The sequence below is a fragment of the Corvus cornix genome, chromosome 6 (assembly GCF_000738735.6).
Source record: "Corvus cornix cornix isolate S_Up_H32 chromosome 6, ASM73873v5, whole genome shotgun sequence".
NCBI classification, from domain to species: domain Eukaryota; kingdom Metazoa; phylum Chordata; class Aves; order Passeriformes; family Corvidae; genus Corvus; species Corvus cornix.
The window spans coordinates 20,339,844-20,358,770 of record NC_046336.1 but is presented as its reverse complement, the minus strand read 5'-3'; the positions used below and the strand labels follow the sequence as shown (position 1 = coordinate 20,358,770).

At 41.8% G+C, this 18,927-nt stretch overlaps 2 protein-coding genes and 1 long non-coding RNA gene across 4 annotated transcripts in view; 2 read left to right on the top strand and 1 right to left on the bottom strand.

Annotated features, from left to right (window-relative positions):
• Positions 1 to 6,534, top strand: part of PPP3CB (protein phosphatase 3 catalytic subunit beta) — a 47,121-nt gene extending 40,587 nt beyond the window's left edge. Inside the window, exons 14-16 of the transcript XR_005602202.1 lie at positions 200 to 258; positions 875 to 946; positions 6,156 to 6,534. The gene's annotated coding sequence lies outside the window, so the exon portion shown is untranslated. The remainder of the gene's footprint in view (positions 1 to 199; positions 259 to 874; positions 947 to 6,155) is intronic.
• Positions 3,255 to 16,525, bottom strand: ANXA7 (annexin A7). Of its 2 annotated transcripts, none has more exons than XM_039554139.1 (13): positions 16,443 to 16,525; positions 14,821 to 14,878; positions 11,823 to 12,042; positions 11,406 to 11,507; positions 10,266 to 10,306; positions 9,899 to 10,001; positions 9,521 to 9,615; positions 8,736 to 8,849; positions 7,307 to 7,477; positions 5,638 to 5,808; positions 5,449 to 5,524; positions 4,133 to 4,245; positions 3,255 to 3,606 (listed from the first exon to the last, which is right to left on the bottom strand). In XM_039554139.1, exons 2-13 carry the CDS (start codon positions 14,875 to 14,877, stop codon positions 3,484 to 3,486), a joined length of 1,386 nt encoding a protein of 461 aa, XP_039410073.1. In that variant the 5' UTR covers position 14,878; positions 16,443 to 16,525; the 3' UTR covers positions 3,255 to 3,483. The 2 variants fall into 2 exon arrangements, with proteins under 2 accessions (XP_039410073.1, XP_039410074.1); XM_039554140.1 differs by having other exon boundaries at positions 16,458 to 16,524.
• A 96-nt stretch (positions 16,526 to 16,621) lies between these two features.
• Positions 16,622 to 18,927, top strand: part of LOC120410218 — a 58,715-nt gene continuing 56,409 nt past the window's right edge. The window contains exon 1 of the long non-coding RNA XR_005602203.1: positions 16,622 to 16,710. This is a non-coding gene — a long non-coding RNA (uncharacterized LOC120410218). The remainder of the gene's footprint in view (positions 16,711 to 18,927) is intronic.

The window sequence follows — 18,927 nt, the reverse complement described above, 5'->3', positions numbered from 1 at the left end:
TGACTACTGAAGTGTGTTGGGGCAGCTTTTTGGGCAGAGGGGGAAAATTGTTTGTTTTGACAGTCTGTACAGACACATAAATGAGTCTTTTGGAATATTCTTTTTAAACTAAGGACAAGCTGCTGAACAGGATGAGAATTAAGATAAGTGACGCAGTGTTGGTAAGGGAGTTTTAATATTCAATTTTACTTTATTGCAGATGCATTCTAATTGGAAATTCTTCTCAGAGTTTGAGTGCAGAAGATCAAGTTAAAAATGGTAAGTTTTTTGGCTTTTTTATGAAGCACTCCCATGCCTGCGAGCTGTACAGTCTGCATATGGTGTCATATTAGAGCAGAACAGAAATCTATTACGAAGTATGACTGAAATTTTATTATGAACATGCTGATGGTACCTTTCTCCTTTTAAGTGCTAGTGGAAAATGTCTCAACCTCACAAGAAACTATTTGTCCTGATTTGATACTCAGATCTTGATTGTGATGAGGATTTTGAGTAGCTGGAATTGTGTATATGAAGAAAATATAGATACAGTCTTTGTGTGGAAAGACCTCACTGTAATTGGAGAGAACTGGTTCTGATACTTGTATAGCAGTAAGTGCCCAGCAGCAATGATGGTCACTTCTGTGAGGATTCCCTGGCAGCATCCATTTTGCTGCTTTAAGGACTCCCAGTGTCCATTGTCTGTAGTAGTTTTTGCCAGATATGAAGGCAGATCTGCTGTAAAGGAAAATTCACTGTGTAGTTGTCGGCCTGATTTCTCATGCTGTGTTTCTCCTGTCACCCTTTAGGCAAGTAGTCGGGTAACAGGGTTGTATCTGGGGGTGTTCCTGTTTGTAAAGGAGGCACTCATTTTTTACTACTGTGTTTCTGTAAGGTGGAGTCTGGAGCTGTCTCTAATTCTTATATTGTTTGGGAGAAGAAATTATATCCTTATTCCCTGAAAACTGTAAGTAGTTTGCATTACTTGTTTTATGCTTTCAGCATTTTACGGAGGGGAAGAAAAAAAGAAGTCATCTATATGTCCTTAGTCTGTTCTTGGGTAGAGAGGGGAGAAGGCTTGGCTTTGACAGCCAAAGGGGACAGGCAGCAAAAGCTGCGAGAGGCAAGGCAGGTCCCTGGTTTGAGCTGGTGTGGTCACTGCCTCCCTGCCCTGCCCTGGGCTCAGCAGACACATGTGGGTCACTTCTTCTGAGCAGATGGGTGGGAGCAGCATCTGTGGTGTGCTTACCTGGAGGGCACCAGCAGCGAGTATTCAAGAGGTGGGCTGGGGTCTCTGCCCCAAAGAGTGTAACTGTGTGTTGGTGGAACTGAGAAGCAGAAGTACAGACTATGCTGGGTCAGGTTTTAGGGGATTATTTTCCAGCAGGGACTTGTGCTGTCAGGGAATGTGCTGCCATTTGCTGAGCCAAACGGGGAAGAACAGCCAAGTTCACAACCTACCTGTATCCAGTTCAATGGCAAACAAACACCCTCACCTCCCAAAATTATAGTGTGAAACAACAGCTTTCCTTTCAAAGCTTGTTAAATTCAGTTGTGAAATGGAAAATTGCCCCAGTCTCATGTCTTCAATTGTGAAGATTGGCCCCTTGCAAAAAACCAAATGGTTGGGATTGAGGCTGTTTTTCTCTTAGGGAGGTCACTTCCGGTGCGAGTCTAAATGCTTTTGGAGGGAAGACTCTCCTAACAGCTTGCTTTTTTCCTAATGTTTAATCTGAAAGCACTATTACATAAGTTATGTAGAAAATTAAGGCTTTTTCAGAGGCAGGATAGACAATATCTGTTCAGTCTTTCCTTGCCTATTTTTTGCTACTTTTTTTGTTTCATTGTCAATCATTCAATTCTTGCTACCCATTTAACAATTCTTTGTTGCTAGCATGTAATGAAAATATTTTTGCCATAAAACAAGTAAATGTTTTACATTCACATAGAATAGAACATAGAACCCTCTTCACCTGTTCATTTTCTAGTGATAGTATGTATGAGCCAGATTTAATCAATATTCCGCTTTGAATGACAAGTGAAGTGGTAGGGATTTTCAGTCACATAAAAAGATAGATATGCACTAATATGCTTTAATTATTAAGTGTTAAGGTGCTTCACTTGTAAGGAAGTTTGTTCATGAACAAAGAAACAAGAACCAAAGCTTATAAGAATCTTGGTCAAGCTTGGAAAGCTGTTGACAGATGGGTATCTGTATACACACCCGTATATCTATCTCAGTGGATACTTGCACCAAGATGACCAAAGCAGTGCAGAGTAAAATGTCTTCTAGTCTCTCCAAATCAACTTCCACTAATTTTGTATTTGAAATAATGAATCTGACCCAGCTGAACTGTATTTCCCAGTATCAGAAAAAGTTTATAGTCTAAAATCAGACTTACGTTGCAGACCAGTGATATAAGTAAAATAGATAAGCTCTTTTGGTATGATACACTTGATAATCTCTTGTTGCTGTGTAAAAACCTCTGTGTTCATGCTGTGCAGAGTGAAAGGTTTGTCATATTGGAACCAGCGCTACCAGCCCTAGTGATTTTTGTCTGAGAGATACTAGAAATAGGCTTTTGCTTTTTGTGTGTCCTGTAATGCAATTGTTACTTGTTAAAGCATTGCTGAAGGAACACACTGCCTACTACTGCCAGACTCGAAGCTTCTCTTAAATTTATGGCTGGGGACAAATTCACTGCAGCCTTCTAAAAAAACCAAATGTGCTGTGCAAAGTTACTCTCTTTAAATCCTTTGAAAACATCCACATAGTCATTTATATTGTGTAGGTCACAACTGCTTTGGGTTGGATTTACAGGTTTGTTTTAAATAAACACTTTTTCACTGCTCGGTCAGCTGCTGTATAACCTACTCCTTTATAATATACTCCTTCAAAATCAGATCCAAGTTGATTTCTCCTTTTCATTGCTGCCTTAAGCATAACAGTAACTAACCAGTAGTTTAAGGAATTTAATACCGGGAGTACAGTCAGATTCTGCCAAGGCCCCTAAACTGTCAGTGTATTGTGACTTAATGTTTTTCAACATTATGATGGAAAGACATTAAAAGGGGACGGGGTGTAAAATGCTTTACATCCTAGCCTGAGGCTTTGTTTCTCTTCCACAGTAAACTCAGCAGTTTAGGTATTTCAGGAAACTTGTTGAGTGCTGGAGATTCATTTGGTTGAAACAGTTGACTCCCACAGAGACTCATGCAGGAGTGCAGTAGAGGGGAAGTGGTTTTGTCTGGGTCAAAAAGACTGAGGCTTAGGGTCTAATAGACAAGATATATCTTTTTATTATACAATGAAGAATATTACGTGCTGTAAATTAAGGCATTGTAAGTGCAAAAAGCTTACTGAATCATCAAGAAGGCATATTTGATTATGCAACCTTTAAAATTACTCTTTTACAAGGATAGTTAGTATCTATGTAAAGCATGTTTCATGTCCTTCAGTTTGTTTAAAAAAAAAAACAAACCAAAAAACCAGATAATTCTCTTCTATTGCCCAACAATTGCCAGCAGCAACTGCCGGTAATCACCGCTTGTATCACTTGCTATCATTGTTGCCAGTGTCTTCTGATACATCTGTGTGAACATCTGTTTAATTTGCACAAGGTCAATCTATGCAAAGACAAAAAAAAAAAGCAGAAAACTTAAACCACAGTGTATGATTTAAATCCTAGACAGTCACCCCACATCTCCTCCCTTGCAAACTAGAGAACACATGCCAAGGGTGAGATGTGCAATGATTAACCCTGTGCAGTGGACAAGCCAGCTGGTCCCTCCAAGGACACAGGAGCAGCTCCCCAAGCAGAGTCCAGTAGTTGTTCCATGCTTTGCTAGGATTGTGCTGCCCTAACTCTGAACAGGTGAACTTCTCACCTGGAGGTGCTCATTTGCTATGTAGACGGGAAATAATAGTTAAAAAGGAAAACAAGCAGTTACTACTGTCTAGCCAGACTTAATTAAATTACTACGTGAAAGCTGGCTTTAAAACTAATTTAATACATTCATCTAAATGTGAGCCCCATAAAAGCTTCATGCAGTACATGTTTTTACAGCTGTGAAAGGAGGACTAAGTGACAAGCTGGTTTGGGTAGATAGCTTTCTGCTGCATGTGACTTGTACACAGGAGAAAATTTCTTACCTCACTGCGAGTGACTACAATTCTGATGAGGGTAGAATCATCTGTGCCAGCTCCTTTCATAGAATAATAAAGTCTTTCTGCAAAAAAGGCTGGGCGATTTAAAGCACATTGCACTGCAACAAAGTATATTTTTAGGATTAGTTCCAGTATTGTATCCTGTATAGTGATACCTGGCAAGATCAACTCAGGATTTTTGCTGCAGACACCTAGAGGTTGGTATTAGTGAAGATCCAGTTACTGTGAATAACGGGACCTGTTTATAAAGCTAATAAGCTTATTTTCAAGTTGAACAAATGAGTTATTCCTTCACACAAAAACTTACGGTTATTAGCAGTTAACTCCTCTGGGGAAGTGCTTTTCAAAGCACTGAAATCTTAACTCTCAAACAGGTAATTCAAAACCAGTTCTTCTCCTTGGGTAGCTGGTACTGGGACACAAGGTATTTTACTCATGTTCCATTGCTAGAATCTCACTAAGAAAAGTACAAAGGTAGAAGGTTCTCTAGTAGTTCTGTAGCTCTTGTAGTTACAGCAGGTATTTTGTTTCAGGTAGATTGTTCACACTCAGAGATGAGCCGTTATTCTTCTACCTTATTCTCAGACCTGAATTTTTCCCATTAAACTCTGAGTAGAATATACTCTGGGAAGTTTTTGCTTATCCATTATGGCTACAGAATTGCTGTCATTTGGGTGAGCACTGATATGACTGGTGTCTCCAGATTTACTAAATATTACTGATTTTCACTATCAGTTAATTGTGCTGAATTGTGTTGAACTGCTTTGCTATAACAAGTCGGTAGGAAAAAGTGAATTCAAACTGGTGCCTTCTATTTTGCTGAGCTTTTTGGGGTAGATGGTGGTGGGGAAGGGGGTGGAAAAGGAACTGTGCCTTCAGTAGGTTCATGTTGGCTCTGAGGTTATCTGTGTGGGTGGCTCAGCTGTCTCTGCTGAGGAGCTGCACACCCAGTCACAGCTCTGTGACACTGGTACCTCCTTTTGCAGAACTCTGAATTATACAGCTACAAGCACTAACCAGTGACCTTTGGTTCTGTGCACTTGCCTGCCTTCCCAGAGAAGTGACAAGTAGTTCCTCTGTGGTCTTTTCTTATTTGAAACTGACTTCTTCATGGTGGATGCATGTTTTCTTCATTTAAGTGCAAGATGAATCATTTGAATAATTGAAGCTACTTCTGTGCTAGCAGAGTCTCTGATTGTGGGATCATTTGCCATATGGCCAGTGCTGAACTGGATTCTTCTTTGATTACATTTAGGTTTAATTCCTAAAGGATAAGGGGAGGGAAGAACAATATAACTTACCAATAGTCTTCAAACCACGTTCCACATTTCCAGAAAATTCTCGGTCAATGCTGCTTAATAAATCACGATTAGCAATCTACAAATAAATGAGATTAATATGTGGATGATGAAATGCAGTAACAACTGGAACCTTAATTTAAGGTTAATTACATTCACCAAGCTTATTTGAAATCAGTGAAGAACTCCTACCCTGGAGTATGCCTCAACGGTTGCTTTCAGTTGGGGAAAACTTCTGCTTGCCAGAACCATATTAAAGCAAGATTCATCAGTCCCAAGTTTTCCTTCACCGGCTTGGTACAGACGCTGAGCATCTTCTTGAGCTTTTTGATAATCCACAGTTTGATTCTCATCACGATTACCCTTAGTGCAAAGACAGCAGATTTCAAATAAAATTTCACAGAGAAGGCTATGATTTAACTGCTTGCAGGGTACATAGACACCAAGCATGCATCTTCAAAGCTTGAAGCAGAAAGAGAAATAGTTTGAAATACATTACATTGCTTTAAAACTCCTCTTTGGTTTAGTATTCTTTATAGGAAACAAATACAAAAGTGGCTCAGAACCCTATCTGTAGGACATGCTTTAAACTGCAGATACACTGACGCAGATAACTTCACCCTACAAACCATCTCATAGTCCTAATTGAGTACTGTACTTAATTCTCTATTTTACTTAATAATGTAAGCTTTCTCTTGATTTGTTTCTAGGCTTCAAGTTGCAAAGACTCTTCCCAAATGAACTAATGAATTATCTTACTGAATATGCACACCTGAAATATCTCAGGTTTCCCTCCTATTTTATTTAGAAGTTGCTTATTTCAAGTAAGAATGTCTCCAGAAAGCACTTACTACACTTGTGTCAGTAGGGCTTGTATGACATTTTATGTGCTTTGGTGGTTGTTTTGGTTTTTTTGCTGCCCGGTGCATGGATGGATACTGCTAAACATACTGGCTGACTAGGCTGAATACATTCTCTCGAATACTGTTGTATCTGTAGTGGTTAATATATTATTTAAATGATGTGATTGTCAGTTATTGTAAACTACTGGATTTATCAAAATAAAAATTAGCAGCATGAGTTTCTCCAGGTTTGCTTTCTTCTGGATTTTTACTTTTAACCAAATATCTAGAGCATAGGTGAACTCTCACAAAGGTAGAAGCCAAGGAGGTAGAGAAGTGTCATAGAAATTCTAACACAAAATAGGCAAGTTTATCAGAGAACTGTGGGAAGTTGCATTAGTTACATATTTCTTCCTAAATATGGGTAACTGCAAGTTACTATTCCTCAACACAAAATGAGCCCTAGTAAATGATACGGGATAAACAAACTCCAGTGGTCACCTGAGTTCAGCAGCAGCACCTCCCTAATTCTGGTGATGTAAGGGGAAGGCAGGCTATGGAGTAACTTGGGAAGCAGGTTTTGCCCTCTGGCACATCTTACCTTGTTTGTAGGGATTCTCAGAGGCATTCTACATACCACGGAGGTTATCCAATCAGCTTCACCCAGATTACTTTGTTAACATATGCAAAAAATAAAAAGCATCCTGCTCTAAAAGCAGTATAGAGCACTGCTTTAGGGAACCACTTGGTTGCATCTGCACAATATTTCCACATAAATTCTGATACTAATTGAGGGTGCTAAATTAGGTCACACAATTCATCATGGATTTGCAGATAAGAAGTATCTCTTGAGGAGGGACTGAAGAGTCACATCTTAGGGAATAAATTAATGACCATGGGCTAATTTCTTAAAAACCAGCCTCTAACTAAGCATACACAGGCTATTTATGGAGCCATTGTGACTACACACATCAGACTGTACACTGTTATCTTATTTAAAAATAATAATTAAAGCTCACTTGGCACATGGATATAAGTAATCGTTCAAAGTGTCCTGAAGTGTCTGATCTGATGTCTTCTTCAATGTCCCTTCCAAATTCTGATTTATAGCAGTTCACTATTTCGCGAATTTCCTGGTTTGTCCTTGTGCAAAGGATCTCAATCAACACACTCTCCTGCGTGCCTGCTCCCTGTAGGCAGAGAAAACAAAGGCATAACTACAGAGCACTACCTATGCAGTTTTCTTCAACTGTGAAATAATACCAGTCATCTGGTATTTCAAAACCTAATACAATCTACCTTGTAAGAACAGTATCCTTGCAGTGTGAAAGCACCAAGTCTACTGTACACTTAAAATGGAATGAAGATTCCTCAAACATGCCATTCTGCACCAGTTCAGAGAAACAGCCCAAAACTATACATCCACATCAGTGACACTGGCCAAAGTTAACTGGAAAATGGTTTAGGAAGGAAAATTCTTTGGCAGCCTTAATCTGGAAACTTACTATAGGAAGGTAGAGCCTTATGATTATCATTGAAGTCAAAGGTACACATGTAAATTCCATTCTGGTCAGTACACAAGTGTGTTTCCTATCCAAATGTGGCTGCTTCCTCAGCGTGGAACTTTTTTTACAGATGCTTCCCTTTCCCCACAATAAAAGTTAAGTGTGATTTCTGTGTACCGGGGGATCTTACTGGCATGGTCATCTCAATTCAGGCAAGGATTAGATAAGAGAGGGGATGTATGTGAGACTTCTAGGAAATCTTATATTATGAATTTTTGAAAATGACTATTCCCCATTAAAGGCAGATCTTCATTTAAGCTCCATGTTTTCTAGAAGGTGTGCATTCATACATGGGTTGAGTTACTCATTTCCACTATCAGCCACCTGCTAGCTGCTGCAGCTCAAGCAAGACGTTCCAGTCAGCTGGATGTACCAGTTTATCTGAGTTAAAAGTTTAAACCAACTTGCTCACCTAATCTCTAAATGCTGTCTTTATACTTGAACAGATATATCCATCTGACCTCAAGAAATTATTTTTTCATTGTCTTTTTTGGGGGGAAAAAACGGATAATCCAAAAATACCTTTCAGTAACAAAGGTTTGTTCCTAGTAAGGAAAGGTATGTACCTTTAGTTTAAACAGTGACTATGGTTTTAACAGCACCGTGGCCCTTTTTAGGTTCTAGCAATAATTATGTCCAAGTGGTAGAGAACAAGGTTCTGTCCTGCTGCGTTTCTTCCTCTACTGAGTGGACATCTGCCCTGAATTGGCTAATCCTGCAGAAATCATCTGGAACTGGGGGACACAGCAGAAAATAATTTTAAGCCCTGCATTTCCAGGATTTATTTGACACTAGCAGATTTTTCAACAATGCTGGGACCAGGTATTCTTAGATGAGCATTTTAAGGTCATTTTAAACTGTTTCCTTCACAGGAATACCATACCTTCATTGCATGACGTAAGCTCCAGGCATCATAGTAGGTACTAGGCATGAAGAGCGCTAAAATCAGTTCTTCCACATTACCACTTAACTCAGACTTCAGATCTTTAATTAAATCCTGTTCAATTACAAACACAAAAAGAGCTTTGCAGAGTGTTAGGCATATACAGATTATATACCAAAGAAAGATCAAACTAGAATTTACTTTTATGACTTATTTCTACCTTTGTGCTGTTTTTCCTGTAAAGCTTTGTTTCTTATGAAAATCTTTCCTCTGACACCTCAGCTCTTCTCCATTATCTCCTCACTATTTGAGATGTTATTAAATGCCACAACTACAAAATTTCACTTTAAGTTGCAAAGATGACAGAGGGAAGAAATTAAATTAACCTGGACTTTTATTTACTATCCAATCCTCAATCAGTTTCTCAGTTTTTTCTTGGGAAAAATATTTCAGTGCTGCTTTGTGTGCATAAAAAACTCAGTAGTTTCAGACACAAATACAAGGGCAGTTTAAGCTTGATTACTTTCCATCAAGCATTAGAGAAGCAGAGAAGCTTCTTGCATGGTCAGGGACAGAGACAGCCTCCAGCCTTCCCCCACCCCTGCTTCTTCCAGGTATCAGGACCACACTATGTCAAATATCGCAATATATAAGGAACATAACTAAAAGAAGTATATTTTAAAAAATGTCCAAATCACTCCCCAGGACTAAAATGCAACCAGGCAGTTAAAGCAGCAGCTGAAAGTTTGGTTTTGTTTACCAATTCAAAGAACTAGTGAACGTACCTTGCCATACATAGTCTTGAAAGCTGCCTTGATTTTTTGCCTTTGATCATTGGAGCGGTTAGCAACAACATTTATGATGGCCTGCTCATCAGTTCCTTGGAAACAGAAGGGCAATGTCATGTAAGAATGCAATATAGTCCCCCCCAAAACTGTGCATTTTATACTGTTGCATTTGGGCATAGTTACATAGTAAGTGGCTGCTATTTAAGTCTACCAAATTTTCTATGGAACTTCATCTACTAAATAGCCCAGGCCCTTTTGAAAATGTAACTTTTGAAAAGCTGGGCGGGGGGGAAGTATAGTTAAATAAAAACTGAAGAAAACAACAAAATGGCATTAAGAAGTTAGATCAATAGGAACGAAAGCTTCTTTGCTTACCAAAACCCTTCATAGCTTTGCGTAGAATTTCTGCATCCCTTCCAGCATCAAAGTTTGGAGCAGCTTGAATTGTACCCTGGGTATACTGAACCACTGCAGCAGGCTGAAAATAAGAGTCACACATAACTAGATATCTGCACAATATAAATTCAAATTAAAATCACAGCTCTGCAATCAGTACTTCAGAAGGCACTGTCCGTTAATTCTCCATTTCTTACTCTAACACAGAATGAGGGCAACATTACTCTGAGGGTAGATGGAAACTCCTGATGCAGAACACAGTCTAAACCATTGGAAATCAGCTGTAAAAACATTAAAACTACAGAGGCCACATAAGATTAATTCTAGGAGAGAAAACAGCACATACCGGACCAGGCATTGGGGATGGTACTTGTCCACCAGGAAATCCTAGTGAAAATAAAGAACAAAGTAGAAAAAATTAATTACATCTCCTCTTATTGTAAAAATACCATCTAATCTGAATATAAAGCCAAACCTGCCACTGTACACAATCTGTTTCCTAAGTAATGATACCTACCACAATCAGTAACTGAATTTCTTTCCTTGGGAATAATGGGAAGAAGCAATCACGGATTCATTTTGATACATACACTAGCAAGACAATTCTAAAATTACTAAACTTACTGGTGCTGTGGGAACTGGAAGGATCTCTCCTTAAGAAATTCTGCTATTTTTGACAGAAGCCAAGATAGCCCAAACAAATGAAGAATGTGTGTCCCATGCTCTCTTTAAAAGCCGTTATATACACTTTAAAATGCCTAGCATGTAAACAATAAATATTCAGAATTCATTGCTGCAGAAAGGATTGAAGGAATCTCATTCTGTGATCAAAAGCACTGTGAATACAAAAGCTAAAACTATTTTTTTTGTACTGGAATTTTATTTTTATTCATAATATGTATGGACATTCCTTATCATTTTAATAGAAACTTAGTACCAGAGTTAACAAAGCAATCATAAAACAAAAACGTTTTGCTGCTTTGAATTTCTTTAAAACACAACTGATATATTCCAGGACAAAAATCATCTCTTATAGTAAATGACCACTTAAAGCATTACAAACACTGCACTGCTTTTAAGCAAATGTATGCATTTTCCTTTCCTCTTTCTCCAATATGCCAGGGATCATTGTGAACGCACAGATCTGAAAAATGCAATTGAGATTAACAGAACTGCTAGATACTTATTGAATATGGACTCTGGATTTTACAGTTCTCATCAGATACTTGCAGTTTGAAAAAGAATAAGCACCTAAACCACTGCATCATGACCATTATTCAGGGACATCCATCCCTTTTGGATGTAGCACCTACGGAACTGGTTCTCATCAGCCCTTCAGTGGCCCGGTCAAGAAAGGTGGCAGGAGGTGCACAGCATACCAACCTCAACAGCTACAAGTAACAAAGGTAAGGGCCTAATTTCTTACTACCTATCCTGGGGTCTCGGTTTAACCTTGGGTGCTTAAAGTTTCTTATATATGACATACCTGGAATTTGTGCTGGTCCACCTCCAGCATAGCTTTGGGCGGGAGGCTGCTGTGGATAGCCACCAAAGCCCGGGCCAGTGGGAGGCACAGCAAAGCCAGGGCCTGGAAGCAAAGCCAGGGGAAAAAACCCAGACTTTAGCACACTTAGTATTTTGTACTTGACTTCTTTAACACAACATGAGTCAGGTTATTGAGCAGAGCTACGTAAGAGACCAGTTTCTCCATGTAAGTGCAGTGACCCAGAACCACCAAGGCTCTGCCATCAGCATGCAGGTATTTCCTGCTGGATGGCAACCTGGCTGGCTGCCTGTGTGCTGCTGCCTGAGCTGATCACTGAACAAAGCTGCTTTTCTTTACTACTTCTAACGAGCACAGGGAATGCTGACACTGGAAATCACTTCTGGCTGGTACTCTTACCTCCAGAATAAGGTGGCATTCCTCCAGCCTGGGGAGCTCCAGGGAAGCTCCCTGAAGCAGGGTAGCCCCCCAGGGCAGAATATCCTGCTGCCCCTGGAAATGCAGCATTTGGTGGTGCTGCAGGAAAGGTACCTCCTCCTGATGGAGGGAATCCTCCAGGAACGGTGGTGGGATAGGGGTACTGACCAGCTGGTGGATAGACAGACTCCTGTCCTGTTGGCTGAAACACAGAAATGGGATGTCTGTATGCCTGTTAACAGCACATTCGAGTAAAAACTCCCAAGCTGCCAGAATGTCCACATGAATAATAACAACGTGAATTATACAATTAGATGCAGGGCTTGAAGCAGCAGCAGCAGAATTCCTGAAGCCTGGGTGGGGTCCTCTTGGTTGGGTTTTCTGATGCATCTCCTTCGTTGACACAGAATCAGAGGGTGCTGCAGGGTGGAAGTCACCTCTGGATGACCTGTGATCCCATCCACCCTCAAAGCAGGGCCAGCTTTGGAGTTGGGTGAGGTTATGCAAAGCCTGATAGTCAGGTTTTCAGTATATACAAGGAATGGCAAATTCACAGCCTCTCTAGGCCCCTGCTGCAGTGTTTGACTGCCCTTACAGTGAAAAATGTTTTCCTCAAACCAAATTGCAACCTGTATTTGCTAGCTGCCCTTTCACTGTGTACCCCGACACGAGTTGGCTCCAATGTCTCTATGGCTCCTTCTCACGCAGCAGAAGACTTGCTCTTCTCCAGGCAAGCAGCCTTCCCCAGACATGCTCCTCTTTGTTCACATCTTTGTTGTACTGGGAGGCCACAACCAGACACAGTATTCCAGAGGTGCTCTTGCTGAAGCCTGGTGTGTCATTAGCCTTCCTCCCTGAGGACTTGGCAGTGCTGAGCCACACTTCACTTGTCAGCCACTGGGACACCTGGTCCCTTACTGGAAAGCTGCTCTTTCTATGCCACACAAGGAAGAGGTGAGCTCAGCTCAGCTTGCTCTCTATGAATCATCAGGAGCTCACCCCCTGTTACAAGACTTGCACGAGCACAGTAGCTTTGAAACTTCTGCCTCTATTGCACAAACAGTATTTTCAAATGTTACAGGGTAAGAACTTCTTGGGAGTTTTTTCCCACTTCCTTTGGAATCCAGGTTATAAAGCATGGATATTCAATGACTAATTCTGGATCACTGAGTCAGACTGAACACCTACTACAGGTTTTAAATAAAAAGAACAAGTCCAACACCTATATATTTGTTTTGCTACATGTATGATTTACCAGCCATACCACAAAGGTTGCTATTAGCATTAAGATATATTAGAAATATTTACTTTAATGATCTGGATCTCTAAGGGAAAGCACTGTAAGGTAAAAGCCATTATACTTGATCTTAGAAATCAAGTATTTAAAATCAGCTTCATAATGAAGCATAATGGATGGACCCATTACTCCCTTGCTGGGGATCATCTTTACTGAATAGCTTTAGAAATATGGGTCACACATTACATACAGTACACATTCATTCTTGACCCCAGAAAACAGAAATAAAGTGCAGAGCAGCAAAGCCTAGCTCCAATGTTCTCCTTGGGTTTGGCTGCCCCAAGATTTCTACCCCCAAATTTCTGTGCCCAGGCTATATAATATTCTTTTCCCCAGGGGTGCAGTTGGATATTTCCCTGCTAGACTCAACAAAAATATTTTATTGGAATTTAGATTCATAAATCCAAAATTAGGATCCTCAAAAGCCCTGCTCAGATAACTACCAGTGCTGCAGAAAAAAATAATTTCACATATGCTTTTTGAATTGGTTATCACATTGGGCATCATCAATGAGAGTAGAAAATCATTGATAACAAGTCTAGAAGGTCTTTTAAATGAATTAATTGAAGTTGGCCATTTTTTAAATGCTAGCTAAGAAAAAAAAATGTTTTCAGATGTATTTAAAAATAAACAACAGCTAAAATCATGAGGGTTCAGCAGAACCTTGAGGGGAGAAAAGAAATCCCGGAGTTAATAGTCTTGTTTCTAATATGTTTGTCTTTAGTTTGACTGACTTTAATGTTTCAGAAGAAGTAAGGGCAGATTGTAAAGCAAAATCATCAGAGAATTTATTGCATGTATTTATATGCATATATTTATATCTTGCATTTATTTATAGCTTTTCAGTATCTTAATGACATTTAGGCTGAGATCCATGCTTAAGTCTGGTTCTGTATTACATAAAACACAGGTAAAATTCCCACAATGACACTGATCAGTGCCATGATCAGTGCCATAAAAGTACAGAGATGAATCTAGCTTTGAAAAATATTGCAGGCGTATCAAAAAGACTGCAGTATCAGCCATACCTGCTACATTTTAGCCTTCCATTAAGTTTCCTTTAAAATTTTTAGTTCATTCAGTTGTGCGCTGAAGGTGGAACAGTCCTGTGGATAGGGTAGTCAAGATACAGTGTCCTCTATCCTCAGAAAAATATTTACTTGGTGTCATACGAATGCTGGGCTACTTGAGTAAAGTGTTCCAAGCTCTTCCTGATGGCTGTGACCACTGAAAATTGTTCAGCATCTCTCTAAATCCTGGGATACAGCTATGTGAGTATTTGGTACAGATTGATTCAGAGATTACCTCTAACCCTACATGTAAAGGGCCTCCTATTTATAGAAGAAACTTAAAAAAAAGAAGAAAAAGAGAAAAAGAATTGTTGAGATGAGACAACTGTATTTAAAAAAACAAACTCACAAGAAAAAAATAAAACAAGACCAAAGAATCAAAGACCTTTCTGGAACAACAGACATCATTAACAAAACTAAGCTTCCCCCTTGGAATTCTTGTGTGACAGCTGTAAAGTCACCTTCAGAGATATACAGATGAAAACAGAGCATAATCACTAGAGAATAGGGTACATGAACAGACAGCTACTATTTACAGACACACAGAGCACAGTAAGGATTTCATAGAATATAAATGCATTAGGAATGTAACACATTCAAGAGCCATACTTACAGGATAACCTGGGAAAGCAGGGTAGCCATCAGAAGGGGGATAACCTGGGTATGACATTCTAGGGAAGAAAAAAAAAAGAGATTTTCACTGTGAAGCACTATATATGAGTTTGTAGTAGGTATTTGCTTGCTAATTACCTCTTAAATCACTTGAATAATATGTTTAGTAGGTTTAGAATTGCTCGGGAGTACTTGTCAGCTATTAACCCACAAAACTTTTCCTTCTTTTCTCTCCTACATCTGACCACAGCAATCAGAATTCAGAAGGGAAGCATCTTCAACTCGTAATTAACTATCACTCTTATTCAGGGTCAGACAGACACTTAAGCATGGTAAGAGGCTCAAACCTCCAGAAAACTCTGAAATACAGGGTACACTTTGAGGTTCCAGCAGGAGGGAGCTGAACCCTTTGCCATGACAGAAATAGTGCAGGCCCCAGTCCTGCACTGCACCAAGCACCTGTATCCATCATCCTGCACTGCTCCGCTCAGAGGGGTAGTTCCTGGGAGAAGAGCAGTACCCTAGCTATCCCATTTAAAATGATAATTTGATAAGAACGGGAGTAATCCCTCAGCATTTCTTCATTCGTGGAGCAAATTCCTGTTTCCTGACAGTAACTGTTTATTTTAGTCACATTTTTAACAGAGGGACTGGGGGAAGTAGGGGCAGAGATCATCCCATCCCGCATGTTGCCAACCAGTGGGCAGGGAGATTCGAGACCATTCGCCAGGTTATGAAACATTTAATGACAGGGAAAAAAAATGGACTTTAAATTTGGCACAAGCATCCTCAAGTTGAACAAGAGCTCTGACATAACTACTTTTACAACCAAAACAACAACAGATTTTCCCGTCAGACTGAAGTTTTCCCCCGCTGTTCCCGGACGGGCGCAGGGCGGGTTAAGCCGGGGGCCGGGTGTGAGTCAGCTGCGATACCGGCCCGCGGTAAAACATCAGCGGACGCGCCGCGCTCGGTGTGTTGGGCAGAAGCTCAGCCGGTAAACACGGAGAAGTCTCCCCTCTTCCGGAGGACGGGACGGGACGGGACGGGACGGGACGGGACGGGACGGGACGGGACGGGACGGGACGGGGACGGCCCCGCACCGCCCGCGCCCCCGCCGCCTTTAAGGGCCCGCCCCGCCGCCGCCCCGCTCCGCTCCGCTCCGGGCAGTCACGCATCGCCCCAAGCTCCTCCCGCTCCCTCAGCAGCCAGCCGCGGGCCGGCCCGGCGTATCCCCCGGCGATGTGGAGCTGCGGGCGGAGGCAAGTATCCCGGTATCTGCTTCCCCCGAGGCCACCTGACCTCGTCCCCGCTCCGCAGGGCCAGGGCAGCCCCCGCCGGGGGTGCGGCTCCCTGGGGCGGGCGGCACCTCCCTCGGCCGGACACCTGCCGAGCCCCGAGCCGGGGGCGGCCGCGGCTCCGGGAGCGCTGCCCGGGGCTCCATCCAGTACGGCAGCGCCTCGGGCCTGGGGCCGAGTCCCCCGGGCGACGTGTGAGCAGAGCCGGGGCTGCGGCCGAGCCCCCGCCGGTGCGAGAGGAGCCGGCGGGGCCGGGCCGGGGGCTGGGGCGAGGGGCACGCGAGTCGCGGCCGGCCGGCTCCTCCCTCCCCCCCAGCCACCTCACCTGAGGGGAACTTACGGAGCCTTCGGCCTCTCTCCGCAGCCACACCGCAAAATGGAGCCTGTGCGGCCGGCGATGCCCGCCCCGCCCCGGCACCGAGCCCGCCCCGGCCCGGCCCACGGGCCGTACTCCCCGCGGGCAGGGGCACCGCACCCGGTGCCGGCAGTGATGGCCCTGCCAGCACAGAACCCTTTGCTGTGTGTGCGGGTTCGCCCCGTCTCGCTGAAGGAAGGCTGTGAGATGCCCGGTTGTCCCTCGGGACGGACGAGAGGTAAGTTCACAGGCTCAAGTGTCACAAACGCAGAGCCGCTCGCCAGTGGAGCTGTGTCAGGGGAAGCGTTCACACAGGAAGCGCCCGGAGATGCCTTCCCACGGGAATCCTTTGCCACCCGCTAGGAAAGGGAGAGAAAAGTCCACACTGCAGTTTCCCTTTAGCACCACTGCAATGGAGTTCAGCCCCAGTGAGTGTAGTTCTAAGTCAAGTCTGTAATCCAGTAACACATGAGTCTTTAGATCAAGATCATTGTTCAGTAGATGTCAGGGAGTCCATCAAGTCACCCAGGCCACCAGAACTGCATGTAACAGGCAAAAAATATAAAAGACCTAAGTGCATGGAGCTGGAGGAGCTGCTCCTTCTGCGGTAGCTACTGAAGACCAGGATTTAGGTCCCAAGAGGATGTAAAGGTAAGATTGACTGACTACTACATACATTTTTCTAGAACAAAATCTTAATTATAGTTATTTGTATGTAATTATGGGGAGTGCGCTTAGTGTTTTGTTTCTGTCTGTTGTAATGTTTATTCATATTATACTTTGAATAGACATTAAACACCCATAGTCCTTTCTTTACCTGATGGTTAATTATTCATGAGGCATTCTGACAAGCAAGATACCATTTATGAAGGATTCACCTACGATATTAATGCACCAGTTACTTGAGGTTATTCAAAATATCCCCTTTTTTGTTTATGACAAACATGTTAGCAGTTTAGAGACCATTCCAATGCAACCAGCTTTGGTTTTTTCCTGTAACCTGGTGCAGCACTTCAGCTCTAGATGAAATAACAACCACTGTTCAATTTGTCTGTAAACCAGCGTGAAGTGCAGGCAGCAGAAAATAGGTTGGTAATAATTTACCATGCTTGCTCGCTTCAAATTAAGAGCAGCTAAAGCCACATAAAGAATCTAATACGTTACCTATCCAGGAAAATCGGGCTTGTTCTCTCTTGTTTGCCCAGAATACATCAGGAGTGGCTTTAAGAATTTAATCCTCTCAGCATTCTTCCGCTGACACTCTGAGTGTATGTCTACTTTATTTCACCTCTTAAGCACATTTCTTTCAGGACAGGTATATATATTTAAATCCTTGTTTCCATGGGAACCAAGTACACTTATAAAATACACAATTCTTTATCTTTTTCATTTAGTGGATTATATTGATTTGAGCTACTCAAGAAAAGAACCATTTATTTTAAAAACAAGTGTAAAAGGAGGAGGAGAATATTTTTAACAAAATTACGTGTGTCTGAAGAATCTGCTAAATGCATTGAATGTTTATGTATCAATGAGAATGTTTGGAATTACTTTTTTAAAGCATGAAGTGGAACCACTGTGGTCATCTAATTTCAGTTTCTATATTTAAGGAAATCCCTTGATTTACTACTATAGCTAGAGCCCATACATTTAGGAAAGCTTCTAAAACCCCATGCAGAGTCAAGGCAGCTTCTTGCTATTAGAAAATTCAAGTTTAGTGGAGAGACAAACTCTTGTTCTTCTCTTTTGTAATATTCTTGCTTCTGATCCTAAGACATGGTACTGGACAGAATTCTGGTACAGAATGACCTGGCTTAACTACATAGTTTTGTTGAGTGCTGTCAAAAGAGCTGAAACAAAACTTTTTTCCCAGAGGAATTTATTGTTGGTGATGTAGGTGGCTAAAGCAATGCTGCTTCTCTGTTCTGTGTATCCTCACTGGAATATTATTTCCCACTTAAGTAATATAAAGCATTACATTTTATGTTCTACTCCAGCCAATATAGTCAAATTCAAAACAAAAACTTTCCCTAAGTTCATTGTAAGAAAGAAGATCTGGTCAGCTTTGAACCATAGGTCAAAGTGTAACAAACCCACAGGATACTGCAGTGGTCCAAGTCTACATTATGTACTAAAAATACTTCTCCTGTTAGACTGCCTTGTGACTGCAGTCATTAAAATGCACGGTCCCAGTAAGCTGGTGAGTTAACCTTCCCTGTGAGCAGGGAGCAGAGTGAGTTCAGCTCACTTCAGGAAGAACCCTGTGTTTGGTTAGCTGAAGGGAGTCACTGCCCAGTGAGTCATGTTAGTGCTCCACCCGCCGTGGTCTGAACATGAGGGTTTCACACCACCCTTACTACTGCCAGCCAGTCTCTAGTTCCCGTGTGGTGAAACTGACGCTTCACCCTTCCTCAAAGCACAGGAGAACAGCAGCTTGTTCTGCTTAACTACTCCA